The sequence below is a fragment of the Microtus oregoni genome, unplaced genomic scaffold (assembly GCF_018167655.1).
Source record: "Microtus oregoni isolate MIOR12 unplaced genomic scaffold, Mior012 000021F_ref0000039, whole genome shotgun sequence".
In the NCBI taxonomy this organism is placed as follows: domain Eukaryota; kingdom Metazoa; phylum Chordata; class Mammalia; order Rodentia; family Cricetidae; genus Microtus; species Microtus oregoni.
The window spans coordinates 124,039-139,818 of record NW_024543080.1 but is presented as its reverse complement, the minus strand read 5'-3'; the positions used below and the strand labels follow the sequence as shown (position 1 = coordinate 139,818).

At 47.0% G+C, this 15,780-nt stretch overlaps 1 protein-coding gene across 1 annotated transcript in view; it reads right to left on the bottom strand.

The window, feature by feature from the left end:
- LOC121460823 (heparanase-like) overlaps nt 1–14,831 on the bottom strand; it is a 38,001-nt gene extending 23,170 nt beyond the window's left edge. The window contains exons 1-3 of the mRNA XM_041671460.1: nt 14,525–14,831; nt 5,767–5,912; nt 3,630–3,755 (exon numbers count right to left, since the gene is read on the bottom strand). Coding sequence (XP_041527394.1) covers nt 3,630–3,755; nt 5,767–5,912; nt 14,525–14,739 — 487 coding nt within the window. The 5' untranslated portion in view covers nt 14,740–14,831. The remainder of the gene's footprint in view (nt 1–3,629; nt 3,756–5,766; nt 5,913–14,524) is intronic.
- Between the last annotated feature and the right edge of the window lie 949 nt (nt 14,832–15,780).

Sequence of the window (15,780 nt, the reverse complement as noted above, 5' to 3'; positions counted from 1 at the left end):
AAGCTGTGACTGGGCGTTGTTACATTTACAGAGCCCTATAGATCAGCACACAGATTAAAGAGGATCTTTTGAACTAGTCAATGGGCTATGGTTTCCACTTAAGGTCACCAGCTGTATTGGTCCCTAATGTTAAGAAAGCCAGGCACCACTGAAGGTTTGAAGCCAGTGTTGATGTCTCCTCTTCAGCTATGGAAGTCCTAGACGGTATCTTCCAGAATAAGGCTGCCTAACCAATCGCCTTATTAGAGCTTCTGGATAATTTGCTATGGTTATGGCATGCACTGTTGTCCTGAGGTACTCTCAGCTCCCTTAAACCTCTTGTGTAGCATCCTTTCTTTTTTCCCTTCACAGAACTGAGGAGCACTAGGGCTTGCTCTGCCTTAGACTTTGAGCAAAGGGAGTGCTGTGGCTACTTTGATCTTCCATCCCGACCACTAACACCTCCTTGATAAAGCTGTCTGGCTTTTCTATCATCCGCATGCTCACTAGAGTAGAACTTCCAATTTTCTTAAAGAACCTTCCTCTTGCATTCATGGCATCGCTAAATATTGGTGCCAGGGGCCCGGGGTTCAGTCTGCCTCAGTGTTCAATAAGCCGTCCTCACTGTTTAATCTGGATTTTGACCAAGAGTGAGAAATGTGTGACTCCCGTTTTTTCCATTTGAGTACTCAGAGGCCACTGTGAGCTGTGACTCAAACCCCAATATATTTGTGTCTTAGGAAAGAGGAGGGCAAGAGAGAAGGGCCAGGAAACAGTGAGTGGGTAAACCTGCCAACATACACACATTTATCAGTTAAGTTCATTGTCTTCTTTGGATGCACCTCAAAACAGTTTCAATAATAACATTAAAGATTGCTGGGTGTGGTGGCACATGCCTTTAATCTCAGCACTCGTGAGGCAGAGACGGAGGATCTTCCTGAGTTTGAGGTCAGCCTAATCAGCGTAGTGAGCGCCAAGACAGACAGGGCTACATAGAGAGACACTGATTCAAAAAACAGACAAACAAGAAGCATCTGGTTATGACAGCTCGCACTCGTCATCTCAGAGTGCCCCAAGCAAGAGCATCAGACATCATTATGTAGATGAAAACATTCCATAGTCGGGGATGAGTGCTTGCTTGCTTCATTTAAAGTCTTGTAGGACAATATCACCCTACATTGAATGGCTAGAGAGAAAAAAAAAGACAGAAAAGGCTGGTGTAGATGTGGGAGAACAGGGACACTCAGTATTTATCCACTGCTGGTGACAGGGCAAACGCGTGCAGGAACTATGGAAAGCAGTGTGCAGGCACTTAAAAAAACTAGAGATACCACATGATCCAACTCTACGGCTCTCGGGCCTATATTCAAAGAACTCTGTATCCTCCTACAGATATCCTCATCCACATCCATCGAACTCTGTGTCCTCCTAAAGATACCCTCCTCATCCACATCCATCGAACTCTGTGTCCTCCTAAAGATACCCTCCTCATCCACATCCATCAAACTCTGTGTCCTCCTAAAGATACCCTCCTCATCCACATCCATCAAACTCTGTCCTCCTAAAGATACCCTCCTCATCCACACCATCAAACTCTGTCCTCCTAAAGATACCCTCCTCATCCACATCCATCAAACTCTGTGTCCTCCTAAAGATACCCTCCTCATCCACATCCATCAAACTCTGTGTCCTCCTAAAGATACCCTCCTCATCCACATCCATCGTCTGTGTCCTCCTAAAGATACCCTCCTCATCCACATCCATCGTCTGTGTCCTCCTAAAGATACCCTCCTCATCCACATCCATCGAACTCTGTGTCCTCCTAAAGATACCCTCCTCATCCACATCCATCGTCTGTGTCCTCCTAAAGATACCCTCCTCATCCACATTCATTGCTGTTCTACTTACAACAGCCAGGAAAGAGAAATAGCCTAGATGTCTGTCAACAATGAATATAATGAAAATGAGCTACGCTGACATAATGGAAAGTTATTGAGCGGTTAAGAATAAAATTTGTAGCTAAACGAATGGGTCTGGAAGCAATCATTATGAGTGAAGTGACCGGACATAGAAAGACAGACGTCACATGTTTTCTCTTGTTCCTGGATTTTAGTTTTGACTCCTTCTTCATTGAGAATGCCCATAGAGAAAGAGGCCAAGGGGATGGTCTTCCCAAGGCCAGGTAAGGGAGTTCGTACACAGTGGTATAAAGAGGTGAGTGGGGAATAATGGAAAAGGGTTAAACTGGGGTGTGCGATGGGGACAAGGTAGCAGAGGGTTACATGAAGGGTAACGAGCAATAAGGGTATTTTTTAAAGTACTAAGATTAGGGTGTGGTGGTGCACGACTTTAATCCCTGCACTTGGAAGGCAGAAGCAGGTGAATCTCTTTGAGTTCGAGGTCAGCCTGGTTTACAGAGAGAGTTCCAGGATTGCCAAGGCTACACAGAGAAACCCTGTCTCATAAAACAAAAACCCAACAAGTCGTATGGGTAGGTCAAATATTGAGCTCCCGTGCTTGGATCTGGAGCATTGCACAATGCACGTGTGCCTGGATCTGGAGTATTTTAACCTCTACCAAATGCATGTCTCTAGCCAGGCGGTGGTGGCCCACGCCTTTAATCCCAGCACTCGGGAGGCAGAGGCAGGCGGATCTCTGGGAGTTTGAGGCCAGCCTGGTCTACAAGAGCTAGTTCTGGGACAGACACCAAAGCTACAGAGAAACCCTGTCTCGAAAAAAAAAAAATGCATGTCTCTTATTCAACCGAGATTCAAAACAGTGGACTTGGGAGGATTTCCAATTTTGAACTTTCAGATTCAGGATTTTCAACACATAGGGGTTTTCCATCCTTCTGAGAGGAGAAACAGAAGAACAAGGAAGTGTGGGTGAACTTTCGGTGTTACACTTCCACATTTTCCTTCTGCACGAAGACTATATTCATATCTTGACTCCCAAGGCTGGCTTCTGAATCTCACTCTGTGGCCAGCAGACAAAGTGGAAGTCGAGGAAAAAGCCATACAAACTTTTTTTTCTTTTCTAGATGCTGGTTACTGAAGTCAGAGCCTTACACATGCTCAGTGTGCTGCAGCACTGAGCTGTATGCCAGCCTCTCTCATTAACTCTCTCTGTGTGTACATGCATGTGTGTTCATGTGTGCAGTATATGTGTATGGACATGCTTATGGAGGTCAGAGGTCAACACAGAGTGTCTCTGTTTTTCATCTGTTTTTTCAAATTACCACCACCCATTAACAAATAACAACAAATAATTTTTGACAAATGACTTACTTAATGTGTGTAGGTGTTTTGTCTGAATGCATGTCTGTGTACCATATGGGTGCCTGGTGCCCAGAGAAGATAGAAGCGGGTGTCAGATCCCCTGGAACTGGAGTAACAGGCACTTGTGAGTCACTCACTGGGTTACTCACATAAAAAAAACCACCCAGTTTTTCTGTGAATGCCGGGGATCCTCATACTTGTGTGGCAAGCATCTTACCATTGAGCCACTCCCCACCCCCCTCCTCATTAGCTCTTGATGGTATTTAAGTACTGCACAACTTTCTATACATTGCTGTAGGGTATTAAAGACCAAAGGCAGCCCCTCCGAACATGCATGCAGCTGGAACACCTGCAGGCGCTTGCGCTTCTTACTTGAGTAGGTGCTGTTCTTGAACTGCTTGTGGTACTGTTCTTTCAGCAGAAACAGCTCGAAGAAGGGCCATTCCGTCTGGAGTCTCCTTACCACGTCGGCAGAGACAGGTTCAGACCGGCAAATATCTGCAGGTGAAAGAGAGAAGAGCTCAGGACCACAATCTTCACAGTGACGAGGCTGAAACCCAACCAGGATGTTTAGTCAACTATTATGTAGTTAAGAAAGGTAATTAGGTTATTAAGTTATTAAGTACAAAATCAGGGAAAGTTATATTATTACATGTGCCACATCTGTTGACTAACAACGGCCAAGAAAACAACCCATGGGCAGCTTCCCTAAGAAACGCTGGGTGAACACTGACGTGGAACACTAGACGTGATTTCAGATGGTTTACTAACTCAGAAATCCCCTCAGCAGGTTGAACGTATCAGAGAGCTGGATGGAGAGGTCAGAATGCAGCTCAAACTTGAAAGTCCACTTTCAAAATACAGCTGGCTGTGGTGAAACACCTGCCATCTCGGCATGTGGGAGGCTGTGGTAGGAGGATCACATGAATTTGAGGCCAGCTTTGACTACCTAGCAAGACTCCGCCTTAGAAACAAAACAAAACCGCTGGAGAGATGTCTTAGCAGTTAAGAGCACTTGGTGCTCTTGTGGAAGACCTGGGTTCAAATTCCAGGACCCACTTGGTGGCTCACAATTGCCTGTAACTCCACTTCTAGGGTATCCAGCCCCATCTCTGACCTCCTCAGGCACCAGGCACGCATGTAGTAAACTACATACATGCAGGCAAAAAGCCCATACACATAAAAAAAAAAACAAACAAACATCAAAACATGTAGAAAGTTGCTATACCTGGACGGTATTTGTTTTGCAGTGGTTTCTTCTCTAATGAATTGGAGCTAATGGGCCCAAACTGGTAAGTTACCGACTGTTCTCCCTGGAAGGCTGGTACCAGCCGAGCTTCCGGAACCACGGGGTGAGCACGGGAACCCCACTCTCCTGCCAGGAAGCCTGCACTGTTCAATCACAAGACACCAGGGGAGCCAGCGCTTGCTGGCAGAACCAGTTGAGACTGGATTGACTGATGACTTCCTTTCTGTGAAGCTGCCTGTGACCGGCTGACAGAGAGTCCCTTTTCTATCCCATTGCTCTCAAAGGGGGTCTCTGAGGAGCTTTGGGGCTTCAGGGGAGCCCTTCACCTGCCCCGGGATGAGGAAAAGTGAGGTGTGAAGATTGGGGTCCCATCTAAACTTAGACTGGAAATGCAGAAAAGTCAAATGGCCAAAAAAGAGGACCAGGGCATCTAGGACTGGTGAACAAGAGCCAGGCTGAGTAAACTCCTGAACTTATCATTAAAGCAGGCCCTGGAGGCTGCTTTCTGCTCCTTCCTAATCACTACTCTTTCGGTTTGGGACTGACCGTTCTGAACACTTTCTCTCTGGAGAGAGTGAGTCGAAAGGAATATGTAATATAGGAACTAACTAAACACTACTCACTAGCAGACAAAATACACACACTCTTAAGGTGTAAGACATATAACGTATCTCACAACTGTTCAGATAATGGTTTGACAGACATCCGGGGCTTCACGGCACTTCTGATGGTCACAGACAAATCTCAGGTCCCCAAGGGCAGGTGAGGTCCACACACTTACGTGTTAGAACTGTTTGAAAAGCTTGCTAAAGACAGAGGCCAAGGTTGGGGCCCCGACACCCCACTGCTCAGACTCAGCCCGGCCAGTAGGGACAGTCAATGAAGTCGAGACCCAGCACCCAGTAAATCACATAGTACTCAGGCAAAAGTTTTCTCCTGGGTTTCTTTGTTCGACCTCCCACTCTCCGTATAATAATGTGCTTCTGTGTATCACTATGCTGTTACCTCTAAACACTGTCCAGTCTGACCCTGTTTCTACCCATGTGTTCCCTCCAACCAGCTATTTTCAGGTACAGCCACTGTTTGCCTGTTTTTAACCCCCAGTCATGCCCAGCACGTCCCAGGAAAGCCGCCCACGGCTTCCTCGTTCCCCTGGGGTCCTCTGCTTGTATAATAGCTAGGTCTGAGCATACCCTTTTCCCGAAGCAATCTCACGACCCGCACAGGTTAACTAAAATATATATCTTTTCTAAGTTTCACCGTGATTGACTTGAGAGTGCCAGTAACTTCTTTCTTCAAAAGTTGGTTCCTTCTTGGGATCGAAAATCAGGAAGTCAGTCTTGGTACCACCAAATCTCAAGAACGCAGGAGATAAACCTCTGGCTAACGTGCGGAGCCTTGGAGAGCTGTTATGAAGACAAGCAGGAAAGTATAATAATAATTATTATTATTTCAGTTTTTTTGAGACATCTTACTATGTAGCCCAGGCTTGCCTCAAACTTGGGATCCCCCTGCCTTTGTGCCAGAGTGCTGGGATTATAGGCATGCACCACCATTGTGACTTGTAATTATTATTTTCTGAGAAAGTCCAGTTAAATATTTTCACTTCCTTCTCTCTTGGTGGGCCTACTCCTTAACTTCTAGCTGCAGGGTGGTTGAGGGAGGAGAACAGCTCAAGACATATTCATCCACAGAAATCAAAGATTTAGTGGTCACCTGGGTCAGAAGAGCCAAGGGTGAGTGTGGGGATGTGCCCTGTGGTCTGCTGAGATGAGGTCATAAGGTGGATGGGGGAGGAAGCAAGGGGCAGAAGACTCTGTAGAAACTGAGATGCCAACTGTGGTGGCTAATGCTTCAGTGTCAACTTGCCTGTATTTATAATCACCATGGAAACGCATCTCTAGGTATAGTCTGGGAGCGTATTTCCAGAAAAGTTAAATGGAGGAGGGAAGCGCTACCCTCAACGTTGGTGACACCCTCCCATGGGCTGGGGTCCCAGATTGAATAAAAGGGAGAAAGTGAACATTCATTTCTCTTCTCTTTGTGCAGACACTGTCATGTGACCAGCTGCCTTAGGCTCCTGCCAGCGTGACCTCCCTGAGGTGGTGAACAACACACTGAACCAAACCTTTCCATCCCTAAATGGCGCTGTCAGGCATCTTGTCCCAGCAGTTGACAAAACTAACTAATACATAAATGGGCACCAAGCCCCCAGATCCACAGGCCACATGTGAATGGAACTCAGGAGACACATCCGGGCTTGGGGATGTGTCCTGGAGACTGCTCGGTACAGTCAATGACCGGCCACCACATTTCGCCTGCAGACCTGATGCCCTCTATGAACTCTGCAGCCACTAACTACATGTGGCAGGGGCCCTTATGCTCTCCTTCCCCTCCTCTCTCTATCCTGATGTCACTAGGGTACCCCTAGTATCACCACTGTTGCCCACATCACCCCCATTCCCAGTCCATCTGCATCCCTTTGGGACCTGCAACCATCCTGGCTGACCCAAGATATCCCTAGTCCTGGTTCTGCCCCCCTCTGGTGGAGTCAGACCTCAGACCCCACTGAGGAGACTTCAGTCCCAATAATAGCCTATAACCCACCCACCCACCCCACCCTCCTCACCAGTCTGGGACTGCTTGGAGTATAAACTCAGAGTCCCAACCAGAACTTCAGATCTGGGACCAGTTAGAGTCTGAACACAGAAACCCAGAGTGGCTTCAGCTTCCGACTGAAAGCCAAGAGTCATTCTGCTGGTTCACAACCTGTCAGATTTGAGTGACAGCAACCAAAGCACCAGACACCCAAGCAGCAAAGGAGACCAGACATCTATGTAAAGAAACACATGAATGTCATTTCCAGACGCCTAGAGCCCAGCTCAGAAACACAAACCTGAACCACCAAGACAACATGCCTCCTCCAGAAACCAGCACCTTACTTACTTATAACGTACTGTTATAAGTGCTGGATAAAGCAATTTAGCTGACATGCAAGGCAAGCATTTCAGCATAGCAATTATGAATATGTTTAAGGATCTTAAAGATATGAATAACTGTTTCAATGAAAACAAAGCATAGTAGCCACATAGCCCGTGAACGCCAAAACAAATCCCAAGAGCTCACGCGAAGGACTTGCTCAGAGCCACTCAGGCTTTATACCACCCCACTGACTTTAGCCGGGCATTGGTTCTGGTCCTTGGCATTTCATTTTGTTTGATGACAAGGAAATCCATTTAGATTTATGTAGCTACTATCTGTAAGTAATTGAGGCTGGGCAAGTGTGGTGTCCTTTGAGAACTAGAGGGGAAAGGAGCTGTAGCACCAAATGATGGCCTGGGTCGGATACCCGTGGACCAAAGCCTGATCCCCAGGGTATGGACTGCAGCATCATGGGTCACCCCCCATCAACCCAACCTGCCTCGTGTCCTGCGGAGGATTTCCCACTCTTTGAAATTGGCTTCCGCGTGTGGCTCGCTGCTCTGCCTCTCCCAGCTGCTGCCCCTGGTACTGGTTCCCGGAGAGCAGGGACCTTGTCTGGTCTGTTGGATTCTTCCCAGGACCTAGATGAGGGCCTGGCACACAGCACTGCTTGGCCAATATTTGTTAAGTGAATGAACAAAGAAAGCTAGCCTGAGAAAGGGCAAGGGGAGGCCAGCCAATGACCAGTTTTTGAACAAGATGACATTAAAACTCATTGCTACGGCCACTGCCACATAAAGCAAGTCATATGTCTCAGAGTTTTGCTAGTAAGGACCTTTTGTTTGTCTCCTTTGCAGCAGAGTATCTTTTGTGTTTTTAGAATACAATATTGATGCCGTCTGAAAAAAAACAGATTTAACACAGCTGCAAAACTTTCCATAAAAACAAAATTGATCAAAGGCACAGTATTTCAGTCATATGTAGGAGAAAGAAGGTGGAAACACCCATCACACGGTGCCATGAAATCAAAGAATGTGTAAGGCAGCTGCAGCTGTTCCCTTTCCAGTGAGGCTGTCAAGGAAAAAACAAAACAAAACAAAACACAAAACAGCCTGCAGGTGTCTTTATTTTACCTTTAGGGCAAAAATATATTGCTTATCTTTGACACAGAGAAAAGGTGCCTTATTAGTATGCACTAAATGCTATCATATTTCCATTTCCAGATTTAAGGGCCACCCCAGAGACTCTAAAAGAAGGATACAGGATGGACTGAGTGACAGCTGGTGTTTCAGCAAGAGCAGTGAGGCAGAAGCAGAGGTTATTATCACAGGACGGTTTGGACGACAAATCAAGAAGTTCAACTATGGACAAGATAGAGAGAGGAGGTAGCTGCTCAGGGAGGTGCTTTTTGCAAAGCAGGAGGTAGAGAATTTACTTTTGCTATAACATAAAGGAGCGGAGAAGGCATGGAGTTGGTGCTTTTTGAAAAGCAGGAGATTGAGAATTTACTTTTGCTATAACATAAAGGAGCGGAGAAGGCATGGAGTTGGGATCCATGAGCACCATGTTGGACTTTTACGTTTCACATATAGAGGTGATGTTACTGAAGCTGATGAGAATCAAGACAAGCTCGCGATGTTTACACACTGAAATGGAGTCAAGCAACGTGAGCTAACAGCCAGCCATCAGCAAAAAAGCACCCTGGTTCTCCGTGCTCGCCAGTTTCCACGGTGGTGAGTGTGATGCCACAGAATGTGGGGTTGAGAAGAAATGTCACATTTCATGGTGTGATGCAAGCTGGCCCAAGGCTGAGGAGCTGTTTTCTGAGAGGATGAAGACGAGGAAGGAGAAATTGAGAGACTTGTGTTTTCAGGTAAACTTGATGTCACCTAAGAAGATAGTGGGACTGGGAACTGAGAACAACGATAGATTTTAATCAGTATGGAGACTAGGGAACCAGGGGATGACAAGGACTGAATGAGAGCTGGAGGGGAACCCCACACTGGGGTCACAACAACCATCTCTAACACACAGCGGTTTCATCCAGCGCTTTAGGCAGCTTGGACATCACAGTGACATGGGTATCATTATTATTCTGACTTTATAAATATGGAGCCTAAACAAAAAGGAGCTAAGCTAACTCACCAGCGGTAACAAGCCAAGAGGGATCTCAACTACCATAGTCTGTATGCGGATTAATGAACCATTGTCTAGAAGGAGTTGCAGGCACATGAACGGAGTATGAAAAAAATGTACAACGCATACTCAACAGGTCTACAGGGGCAGAGGAGTCTTCAGTTCAGTTAGCTAGGGCATGGAGTAAAGGAATCTATGGGAATGACAGCAGGGTTACCAAGCTCAAGGCTCCAGGGAGCACGGTGGAATGGCTTGGGAGGGAAGGAGGCACCAATAGGCCAATCAGGGGATGGAACAGGGATCAGGCCTGTGGTTACTCTCAGTTTGTTGTCTCCCTTCAGTCAAAATCACTTCTCTCCATGATAGACAAGCGCCCTGCGGCCCTGCGTGATGTGGGTCTGGGGGTTTGAATGGGAAATGTCCCACATAGGTGCACTTATTTGAACACTTGGTCCCCAGACAATGGTGTTCTTTGAAGAGTTTTAAGATAAGGCCTAAGGGGAGATGGTTCAATGGTTACGAGCACTAGCTGCTCTTCCAGAGGACCCAGGGTTCAATTCCCAGCACCTGCATGACAGCTCACAGCTCTGCAGCTCCGGTTCCAGGGGATCTGACACACTCACACAGACATACATGCAGGAAAAACACTAATGTGCATAAAGCAAAAATAAATAATTTTTTCTGAAAAAAGAATGGGGTTGGAGAGATGGCTCAGAGGTTAACTCTTTCAGAGTTCCTGAATTCAGTTCCCAGCACCCAGTTGGTGACTCACACCATCTATAATGCGACTGGTGCCCTCTTCTGGCATGCAGACAGAACACTGCATACTAAATAAATAAATAAATATTAAAAAGAAAGAGAGAGATTATTTTAAAAAGGAGGGCTGGAGATTTAACTCCGTGGTAGAGCATTTGCCTAGCTCTTTTGCTTTGTGTTACTTCCGGGTCTGGCCACTGGCTGCCATTCCTCCCTGCCAAGCCCAAACAAAGCCTTCCTCCTCTGTGTGTGACTGTGGTATGTTGACACAGCAACAGAAAAGTAACCAACACACCGGCTACTAAAGCACAGACTTTGTACTGGTAACAACCGCTTCTCCAAATACAGAAGGCAGCTGTCAATAAAGATGTGGGAATTTAACTATTAAAATTATTAATGAATGACATCTGAGTTAGGGTTTCTATTGCTGTAAAGAGACATCATGACCATGGCAACTCTTATAAAGGAAAACATATAATTGAGGTGGCATCTTACAGAGATTTAATCCATTATCTTCATGGTGGGGAGCATGGCAGCATGCAGGCAGACACAGTGCTGGCTACATCTTGACCAGAAGACAACAGGAAGTGAACTGTCTTACTTGGAGTAGCTTGAGCATAGGAAACCTCCAACAAGACCTTACCTACTCCAGTAAGAACACACTTTCTAATAGCGCCATTCCCTTTGGGGGCTGTTTTCTTTCAAACCACCACAAATGTTATTGAAATAGCAAAAAATAATGTTTACTGAAGAAAAAGAAGCAAATTACTATACAAAGCAAGCAAAAACTACATTTTTGTTTTGTTGGTGTACAGACTGGTTTTGTGTCAGCTTGGCACAAGCAGGAGTCATCAAAGAAGAAAGAGCCTCAGTTGAGGAAATGCCCCATGAGATCCAGCTGTAAGGCATTTTCTCAATTTGTGATCAATGGGGAGGACCCAGCATATTGTGGATGGTGCCATCCCTAAGCTGGTGGTCCTGGGTTCTATAGGAAAGCAGGCTGAGCAAGACACAGGGAGCAAGCCCATAAGCAGCACTCCTCCATGGTCTCTGCATCAGCTCCTGCCTCCAGGATCCTGCTGTTTGAGTTCCTGTCCTACTCCCTCCAATGTTGGACTATGATCTGGAAGTGTAAGTCAAATACCCCTTTCCTCCCTGTCTTCATTAGGGCTTTTATTGCTGTGGAGAGACACCATGACCACAGCAACTCATAAACGAAAACCTTTAATTGGGGGCTTGCTCATTGTTTCAGAGGCTCAGTCCATTATCATCATGACAGGGAGCACGGCTGCACACAGACAGACATGGCACTGGAGTAGTTGAGAGTCCTACATCTTACAGGCAACAGGAAGTTGACTGAGACAACAGGAAGTATCCTGAGCATAGGAACCCTCAAAGCCTGCCCCAGTGACACACTTCCTCCAACAGGCCACAACCATTCCAACAAGGCCACGCCTCCTAATAGTGCCACACCTATGAGATTACGGGGGCCAATTACATGGAAACTACCATGCTACCCTACTTGATTTTTGGTCACATTGTTTCATTGCAGCAACAGAAACCCTAAGACAGTTGTTCAGTGCCGTGTTTGCCCTGTAGAACTCACAATTTCTACCAATTATATCATCTCATCTTCATGAGGAAATTATAGCCATGTATGCACATGCCTTGTTACAAATAGAGCTGCGCCCTCTAATACAATAGCCGTGCACTGCTGAACCCTTGAAGTGCGGTGGGGCTGAACTGAGACATGGCGTAAACATAAATCCCAAGATTTTAGAGGCATGAGTTCAGAAAGGGAATGTGAGCTACCTCATTACTGCTTTTATATTGGGCTTGGGTGCAGGTCAGTGGCAAGACCCTGGACTCTGTCACCAGCACTGGCAAATGTTAGTGGCCACACGCCTCTTCCTACTGTCTATGTTCACTTTTTGTTGTTTTGCTATTTGAGACAGGGCCTCACTGTGTAGCCCAGGCTAGCCTTGAACATGTGATCCTTTTATCTCTGCTTCCTAAGTGCTAGGATTCTAGCTAACAATCATGTTTAGCTTTTTTTGCTTTTTGTAAAAAGTTTAAAAAAATTCCATTTGTGCCTTGCATATGGGGCTGACATTATAATTCATGTTGTTTCTGGGACCGGGGTCTCTTTGGTATTCCGCACTAATCCAGGCTGAGAATATATTCTGACTAATTTCCCCAGGGAAGAGAAATTTAACAGATGTTCCTTTCAGTTCTAGAGTCTTCTAAGATTAATGTTTAAATTTTTCGTACTGCCTGTTCTCTGGTTACAAATGTGAGAGATCTGTTTCCGTTCGTCTAGCACCTGTAACAGAATCACCCCAGCCCTCCTGGGAGGCACTGCTGAGGTTTGGGCACCAAGTCTCCTATCTGTATGGTAATGGCAGGTTTTTTTCTTTAAATCAGCCAGTCTTTCAATTTGTTTCTAGACAATCTTCTCCTAATATACTCTGCTGTATTTCCTTTAGAAAATAATCGCTGGCTTGTTTTCTTCTGTGTGCCTTTATTTCTGTGATCGGAGTCTGCCTCCAAATACTGCCTTTATTTGCTAGCTGACTGACCGTGGGTGAATTATTTAATCTCCCATAACCTCAACTTCTTGATGGTTGCCTCCCAAGTGCTGGGATTAAAGGTGTTCACCATCATACTTGGCCTTTAAACTTTCTTTCCTTCTTTCCTTCTAGACAAAGACTAATGTAGCCCAGGCTGGCCTTGCCAAGTAGCTGAGGATGACCTTGAACTTCTGATCCTCCTTCCTTTGGCTCCCGAGTGTTAGGATAGGAGTCGTAAGCCGCCATGCCTAGTTGTATGTAGTGTTGAGGATTGATCCCAGGACTTGGTGTGCACTAGGCAAGAAGAAACAATGAGCGTAACCTTCAGACACTGTAGTGAGTACTTATTATCTCGTCAAATCATCCTACAAATCCCATGAGTCACATTTGTGAAAACCAGGGTGGCTGGACTGTCGTGAGACTCCATGTGAAGTCAGCAGGGACACCCGATAGCATGGGTTCAGGCTGTGCAATCAGTGTCACCTTTGACAATAGTGACATAAAGGACTGGTAAGGATATAGTAAGTGCGGTGGCATTCAAGAGGCTGAGGCAGGAAGATCATGAGTCCATGGCTAGTCTGAGCTAATGGCTACGCAATGTCTCAAAACCACAAAAGATGTGGTCATCTCTGGAGCCTTCCATGGTTTAGATGACCTCGAGTATGCCTGGTGTCTTTCACCTTGGGGACAGGCTGCACTCATGGAGGAGGAGCAATAGGTGTGTTTCCTCAGGAGAAGGGAAAAGCCTGCACTGACGAAGCAGTATCCAGTCTGCACCCTCATCTTGGAGAAACACAAACTTTTAAAAAAGTTTATTAGCACATATTAATTATAGATAATAATGTCTTTCATCATGACTCATTTGAAAGTATATAAAATGTATTTTGATTATATTCGCCCCCATTGCCTTCTCTTATCCCGCCCACTGATCCCCAATTTTCTCAATTAGTCTCAGACTTCTTTCTCTTCCCTGTCTCCCCCCTCCTCCAATTTAGTCCAGTCTGGCCTCACACTTGCTGTGTTGCCAAAGATGGCCTGTAACTCCTGATCCTCCTACCTCCCAAGTGCTGGGCTTACAAGCACCATGCAGTTCCAGGTGGTATACTCTTGTCTCCCTCCTCTCCCACTTCTGCCCCCTCCACCCGTTTGATCCATTCTGGCCTCAAACTTGCATGTTACTCAAACTGAGGTACACCCAGTGCCCTTATAGCTAAATGATTTAAAAACAGCAAGATGAGCGATGGATGCTTTCCACAGGGGCTTTTTCTATCTGACTTTTCTTTCGTGGCTTTTTTTTTTTTTAAAAAAAATCTAAATGTCCTAAGAGAGTTTAAAGAACACCAGCTTACTGTCCTCTACTGAGGCAAATTCAAAGGCTCCAGCTGAAGTGCTGGGACGTGTGACACCTTTGGGTTTTATCCTCCAAACCTCCTCTCAACCTGGGCTTGGCTTGCGCCCAGGCAACCAGCGCTGAGTAAATGAAAACAGGAAAAAGCTTTTGGGGCTTGGCTGTACATGAGACGCAGGCTCGGTAGACCGAACGCAAAGTTGTTTCAGCCAAGAGAGTGGCTGGCCCTCGTGAGTCTGAGAGGCGACTAGGGCACAGGCGCGGTGGAATCAGGGGCTGCACTTACCCCAGAAAGATGAGGAACCGCGGGTCGGTGGCCAGGTTGGCGTCTATGGTGACCGACAGGAACGAGGGACTCACGAGATGGAGCGGCTGCTCGGTGGAAAACTCCAACTCCACCACGTCCTCGGCCTGAGCGGTCCCGGCTGGGGCGCCCAGGGCCAGGACACCGAGCGGCCCCCAGAGCCCCCAGAGCCCCAGCAGCAGCAGCAGCCGCCGCATCTCACCTGGTTGGACCGCCGGCAGCTGTGGGAGCTCCCGCCCCCGGCACCCGGCCCTGCTTTGCCTCTGGCGCCAGGGCTCGGTACCCTCCCGTGGCGCTCCATCCTCCCACTCCTCCCCTGCGTCCCTCCCCTAACGCTCTTCTCTCCCCGCCCTCCCATCCGCGTGCTCTCCAATTTCCGCGCTGGCTTCTTCCTCGGCGGCAGCGGTCACGTCCTCTTTTGAAATCATCCACACCCATTCCAAGGGTGCGGAGGTGGCCAAAATCCAAGATCCTGGGAGGCCTGGGGAGGGAACGCCCCGGAGCCTCAAGGGAGTGGGACCCAGCTTCCTGATGTCCTGCGCCTCTTCTAGGTTCTTTCCACTTAGCCCCAAGACTTGCCCCAAAATTAAAAACATTGGTTGAGGACTCAGTCAGCCCTTACCCTGACTCCCATCTGCCTTCAAAGGCTTGACACTTGAGCCTTCCTAAGTCTGACTAACCTAGAGCGTCCTCTGCCTAGGATCTGCTTCTCAGGTATCCCACTGTCGCTTGGAAATCTGATCCGAGCATCCGCTAAAATGCAGCTAGAAATCAACTCTCAAAATTCTTCTTCCTCCTTCCCCCCAAACAGCTCTTGAAAAGAGTACTTGGGAGTGTCTAAGAGTCTTCTAAGCAGTCTAAGATGCTTCTAGGCAGTCGACAGTTAAAACACCTTGGAATTCGGAGCAAATTCCTCTTGCTGTTGCCTCAACTTTATAATGATGGCAAACGCCAAGTGCTTAAGCTTGGTGTGCACGTGCGTGTGCCTGTGTGTTTGTGTGCATGCGTGTGTGCTCGCGCGTGTGTGTGTGTGCGTGTGTGTGTGTGTGTGTGTGTGTCTGATACCGTGAGAGAAGCTTTCACCGTGCTACCTCTCTTTTCCCCAGCATGTGACCAATTGCGAATTTTTCTCTTTACAGGAGGGCACACGTCCAAGAGTCAGAACCCCATAACTGCAGGCACACAAGCCCAAGTCGACGCTGTCTGACTCCACAGCCGTGCAGTCTCCCGGAAGAAGC